Source organism: Glandiceps talaboti, chromosome 17 (genome assembly GCF_964340395.1).
Source record: "Glandiceps talaboti chromosome 17, keGlaTala1.1, whole genome shotgun sequence".
Lineage (NCBI taxonomy): Eukaryota > Metazoa > Hemichordata > Enteropneusta > Spengelidae > Glandiceps > Glandiceps talaboti.
Genome location: NC_135565.1, coordinates 20,805,968 through 20,812,366, shown reverse-complemented (window position 1 = coordinate 20,812,366; position 6,399 = coordinate 20,805,968). Strand labels below are relative to the sequence as shown.

General features: G+C 37.4%; 1 protein-coding gene across 1 annotated transcript; it reads right to left on the bottom strand.

Moving 5' to 3' along the window:
* Positions 1–3,684: 3,684 nt before the first annotated feature.
* On the bottom strand, positions 3,685–6,091 carry LOC144448597 (tumor necrosis factor ligand superfamily member 10-like). Its single transcript, XM_078138872.1, has 4 exons — positions 6,052–6,091; positions 5,386–5,528; positions 4,700–4,769; positions 3,685–3,917 (listed from the first exon to the last, which is right to left on the bottom strand). The coding sequence occupies exons 1-4, from the start codon at positions 6,089–6,091 to the stop codon at positions 3,685–3,687; spliced, it is 486 nt and encodes a 161-aa protein (XP_077994998.1).
* Between the last annotated feature and the right edge of the window lie 308 nt (positions 6,092–6,399).

The following is a 6,399-nucleotide window of genomic DNA, read 5'->3' as shown; positions in this document are numbered from 1 at the left end:
CATGTCTTCAACGATGTCGAAATTTTTTTCAAGTTTCAAGAAGTTGTGCAACGGATGAAGCATGTACCTCCCGCTGTTTCGTCACTAATAAGGTAGGTTCGTGAATATATAATGACGATCGCGACAACCCCCCCCCCCCCTCCATAAAACTCTAAAGTAGTTCGTCACATGTTTACTGTCTACTAGCTCATAAACAAATCAATGTAAAAGATTGACAATGTATAGTCACACAATGGAAGGTCTCATTCTGTTGTGTAATTGTACGTCATACCTCAGACCACTATAGGAACGAAAAAATGCAAGTGTTTGAAATTGGACGAATGTTTTTACGTATAACGAAAACACAATTCCTATTTGTTTAACAGAGTAATAATCTTTTGTTATTAAATCTAAACATGTAGGAAACTAAAATCAGGAATTAGTCGAAAGCTATAAATTTCTTCTTTAAGTAAATATAATACTCTAAGTTTAGATTTCGGGTCACAATGTATTTTTAGAAAAGGAAATCCAGTGACTAATAATATCCCAGCTGTACACTTTACAACAAAGCGATACACACTGAGTCATTTCAATGTATAAACCACAATAACTATGACTACGTCAGGAATACCCCCTCAGCCACAGGGGCGTGTAATATTTCATAGATTGTTGTTTTCCAGGTCTACAGACTAAATATAACAACCTTTTGATTATATATTCCTACCTGTAAGGGGAAGAGTTTAATATTTCTTCGTAGTATAGAGATTGATACATTTGTAGCAGAAAGATTCGTACGATATTTTCCTAAGAAAACGGCATTCTAAGCAATAAGAAAACAACAATCTATGAAATATTACACGCCCCTGTGTCCTCATCACCGTCATCAATCATGACACGTTCACGTCGACAAATGCTGTCCGACCCCTGGTGTTTGACCGTCTGAGATGAACATTACCAACAACATGCATACTGTATAAGCGATGCCTTATAGCATCTCGAAAGGGGTAGAGATACAGTGTTTTGGCAATGTGTTATCATAGACTCTACACGGTCAAACTATAGGGTCTATGGTATGGTTGACCTGAGCTGATTGCTTTTCAAAACAATCAGAACTGAATGGTAAAAGACATTGTGTAAGTTAGCCTGTCGACTCACGACAATATTGATATTATCGGGTCAATATCTACAAAGTCTACTGTTTGCAAAGTCTACAATACATGTATTTAATAGATATTCGATGAAAACAATAGAACATTCATCAGCTATTGTCAGAAACTTTGAACCAATCAGAAGCTTGACATGGTAGCTTCGTTGTATTTGTAAACTCTATTGTTTCAATGTAGTGGTAAGAAACAATATCATGACCTAGTTAAATTTATCGGCCATATTTATTATTTTATTTTGATAACAAATGAGTTCGAGCCGTTTTGATCGTCAACAAATCAAGATATACTACCAGGGAGAGGCGTGGTTTAGTTCCTATACAGTAACGTTATAATTTACACCCCACTCACAGTCTATTTATGATAATCACTTAAATATAATAGATATATAAAGCTTCACATCTTGACGTTAGAGGGCGTCATATACATGCAAATTCATATGGATTAGAGCATAAATCATTTGTTGGTGATAATTCTTATCTTATCATCGCCGGACAGAGAACTATATTCTGTAATTGTATTCTCCTGGGTAGGCTTCATTGACCAACTCAGTGTTAACCTTGTTGAGGCAGCAAGTAGACTGTGAGGCAGAGGTGGGTAACGATGGATAAACGAGAGAGAGAGAGAGAGAGAGAGAGAGAGAGAGAGAGAGAGAGAGAGAGAGAGAGAGAGAGAGAGAGAGAGAGAGAGAGAGAGAGACAGAGAGAGACAGAGACAGAGAGAGAGAGACAGAGACAGACAGAGACAGACAGACAGACAGACAGACAGACAGACAGACAGACAGACAGACAGACAGACAGACAGACAGTGTGTGTGTGTGTTCACGTACATACAAGATGTCAGATGTTATTGGATATTTACATTTCAAGAATAATTGCCATGATACAAATATACAACATGTGTTGATATATTACGGTGAAACATTCCTTAGATGATCTTAGATGTCCCAATAAACATACTGGATGTCGGTCGGTTCATTAGGGCTGTCCTGCTTCCGAGTGACCTGCTTAGATAGCTCGACGTCTATTAGTTTGGTCTGTTAATGTTCCTGCTATGAACAACACGGTAGCAGTAAAGCTTTGAATTTATCAGATCTTGACCTGTTTATTTTATACGTACATAAGTCTGCTGTATATCCGGGGCTGTATGTAAATTACTACTGGTGAAGAATCATTTAGCAGAATACTCCAACTAACTTGCTAAAACTGCCGACCAGAATAATTCTTCCATTACTCTTGTTTAAGTTTTTGAGCTTAAATATTCATTTACTTTTATCTGACGTGACTGAAAATGTATTTGACATCTTTGCTAATGTAATGATGATTTGCATGTATATGACTTCCATGTTTACTGGATTTTCGCACTATACCTAGGAAAGTTTGAAGGACAATACTCATGCGCCTTATTGTGAACTTGAACTTCTTGCCATAGTGACTGTGACGTAAGAGAGGGTGATAAAGACAACACGTACACAGGTAGACACAATCGTATACACACAAAATCGCACTATACCTAGGAAAGTTTGAAGGACAATACTCATGCGCCTTATTGTGAACTTGAACTTCTTGCCATAGTGACTGTGACGTAAGAGAGGGTGATAAAGACAACACGTACACAGGTAGACACAATCGTATACACACAAAATACACGTTTATTTCTGTTTATATTAAAAAAATACATTAAAGGGGTACAGTCTGTATCTTTGTAGAGTTTGACTTTTTATGATTTAAATATCCCAATGTTATTTCGGCAACTATGACACGTTGACACGTATCCATAATAAAGAGAACTCTAGTAACAGTTATGCTGGTACAGTATGACATAATTTATTAGTTACCAATTAATTCGAAATGCATCAGCCTCGCTTATGACCACACCTCTTTGTACATGAATGTACACTTAACCATGGGCTCCTTAATGTGTCAATTTATGATTTGTTTCAAAATACACAATGGTGAGTACTATGTGTGAACACATTGTACATTGACTAGAGTCGCAATGTTGTCTCGGTTACACTTTACAGACTGTTTTTATACTTTTATAATTTAGTTACTGTATTTAGAACAATAGATTTATCTGTTTATATTTTCACCTGCGATTGGGTACTGGCATGACGGAATGTCGACTTATGGTACTTCAATAATTACAAGGAGGGAGGGTCGGTGGAAAACAGCCAGGCTCGTTACGTAAAATGTGACCCTCCCCGATTTCATATTTCTGAAAGGTGTCCCTTCTATTAGAGTGGCCTCTGAGTTGAGTTGACTTGACTTGTCCAGTGTGAATGTCTATGCATGAAAGTAAAATGTGACCCTTCTCTAATTCCATTTTCCCCCTCTCGAGACCAAAGTTGTCAAATGTGACACCCCGTCCACCACCCCACTTGTAATTACTGAAGGCTCCGTAATGGAAATGAAAAGTGTGCGTAACACCTCATATACACTTAAGTTTACTGTAGAACAGACTGTAACAAATGACAGTCACTAGCATTGTTCTGATTATTTGGCATTTTCCATTGTCATAATATTAAGAACGATTTCCCATATCAGTCATCGACATCACTAACTAGATACATGCCCATAAACGTGGACTCTTGATGAGCATCAAGTTTGACATCTTCACTTGGTAAATACACTTTCATGTAGATTTTATCACCTTCTCTCAACTCAAATAAACCAGAGTGAAAACTGGTGTAGTAGTAATTGGAGTATTCTTGTCCTTCCTGTGTTCGTCCACTTTTCATCAATGTGATGGGGTCTGGAGCATACGCCGTGCTTTCTGTATTAAAGAAATATATTCCACAACGTAAGTTAAAGTCGTTCGGTTTTGTGGCATGCTTTATCGAAATAGCTAGGTTACCCGGATCTTCACCGAGTCGAGGACGGGGTAGACTGACAGATCAGCCGTTGTGGGCGCTGACTAATCTCCCTTACCCAAAACGACTAATGACTCCTTTTCGGTGACAGTTTTTTGTAGGGCCAATCAAATCACCCAGTATAAGGCAGGCATATATGCCCCGACCGATGACGTCATTACAGTCAAAGGACGAGGTGGGGGTGGGGGAGGGGATATTCTGATATTAGTCATTTTACAAGTTACAAAATTCATTTTGATGTAGACAGTTGAAATTACTCAGTCTCAAAATAGAGTACAGGAGTTTCTAATACGTCATCAACTGAGATAAAATATTAAGACTAAGATGTATAAAAAAAAGGTTTGTAATGTAAGTACGTCTGCTCAACATGCGTTATGTATGTGTCACGAATTTTGGCATGTGTCTGTGTGTGTGTACGCCTTTGTGTGTGTTCTGTGTGTATTTGTGCGCGCGTGTTCTGTGCTTGTGTGCACCTATGTATGTGTATGTGAGTGTGTGTGCGTCCGCGCGTGCGTGCGTGCGTGTTTGTCTGTATGCATGTATATGTGCACGTGTGTGTGTGTGTGTGTGTGTGTGTGTGTGTGTGTGTTTTTGTGTGTGTGTGCATGTGTGTGTGTGTGCATGCGAGCCTGTGTGTCGTGATTATATCATTTTGACAAGCCAGACACAGATTTATTCAACTTACCAAGTACTGTATAGTGGAGATATTCTCGTAATTGTAATTCAGCGTTTTCACTTTCGTCTCGAAAATAAGCCTGAAATGATCAGATGTTGAAATAAAAAAAGGATTAGTAATCAACAGAATACCTATACATAGAAAGTCATCGATATGTTTTTATAGACATCCATATCATTCATATGCTTCATTTTTATCATATTGAATGTTCTAATCAAATCATACATCAATGATTAAATGACTATGGCCACACACGTGTCACTGTGATCCCTACGTCCATAACAGCTAAGAAGTTCGGTTGCCCTTCTACACTCGTTCTACAGAGGGTAGTAGTAGTAGTAGTAGTAGTAGTAGTAGTAGTAGTAGTAGTAGTAGTAGTAGTAGTAGTAGTAGTAGTAGTAGTAGTAGTAGTGTAGTGGTGTTGGTGGTGGTGTTGGTAGTGATATTGGTGGTGTTGGTGGTGGTGTTGGTGGTGGTGATGATGGTGGTGGTAGTGGCGGCGGCGGTACTACTGCTGTTGTACTTGTTCTCTTTTTTTCTAGATTATTTTTGTCATTTAGTAATTCTAAACAGGCGCAGAATCATCATTGGTAGAGAAATCAGTCACAGACAATACTGGCTATGTATTAAATCCTGACGCTACAGTAGTTACACACAATCATATTTAATTTCGGTTTTCAACCTAAAATACCTACCTGTGAATAAATATGGTACATTCCTGACTTTGGAACTATCATATGATAATTATCAACATTGATATGTCGTCTAAATGCTTTCCCCGCTGTGGATTCCCATGGACCAACTTTGAATTTACCTCTTTCCCTTCGGATGGCTTTATCTATAGGCATTCAATATATGTGTTTAAAACACGATTAGACCAGCAATACTATGACGAAGCCACGAAGAAATCGAACAAACAAAAAACAATTATTAGCAACAAGCCAACTTCAGGTTACGACAATATGGCGTGTAAACTGTACAACGGATATTTTTTGTTTTAATTATGCAGACTGTACTTGGAAAGTGTCAATTAATATTATTTTATGTTTAAAATTCATAGATGGGTCATATAGAGAATAGTCACTGATTGGAAGCACTTTCAAAACAAATAAAATTATTTGTAACTACATCACAAATGTGATATTTGCCGATATATTACCGATTTGTATAATAACATTCGTGGTAACAATTTTGGAGGTAAACTAAAAAAAATAGGAAAAAAAATAAAAAAAATAGGAAAATCCTACTTTGCTGCATCTGATACTGAATAATAACCAAAACATAATTTCCATGACATTAGTTGCTATGTCTATAAGTTTTTGTCTACTTGAAATCGATTTTCCAATCATAAAAAAACTTACTTGAAGTAAAGCCTTCTGGTTTACCAGTCAAATGAATCATCGCAGGGATAACTGGACGGGTTGCCGGTGTGTTTGTATCGTCTCTGTCAATCAAATCTGCCACCAATCGTTCAATTTCCCCCAGAGTCAGTCCACTTGTATCTGAGTGACAAATAATTTCAGTCAGTGTTATATATATATATATATATATATATATATATATATATATATATATATATATATATATATATATATAAGAGTGTCTGATGATCGCACCATGCGTGAAACTCCGAGTTACAACCAAGAAAGAGTTCCAGTACTACCAAAACTATTACGCTCTGCCACTGCGGTATAGAGCACTGTCTTAGC

Excerpts from the sequence above, each read along its gene's own strand:
- LOC144448597 (XM_078138872.1), bottom strand. The coding sequence starts at position 6,091 with ATGATTCATTTGACTGGTAAACCAGAAGGCTTTACTTCAA. Across the intron at positions 5,529-6,051 it reads ACCAGAAGGCTTTACTTCAA|ATAAAGCCATCCGAAGGGAA; the intron begins GTAAGTTTTTTT and ends GAATGCCTATAG. Across the intron at positions 4,770-5,385 it reads TGTACCATATTTATTCACAG|GCTTATTTTCGAGACGAAAG; the intron begins GTAGGTATTTTA and ends TGATCATTTCAG.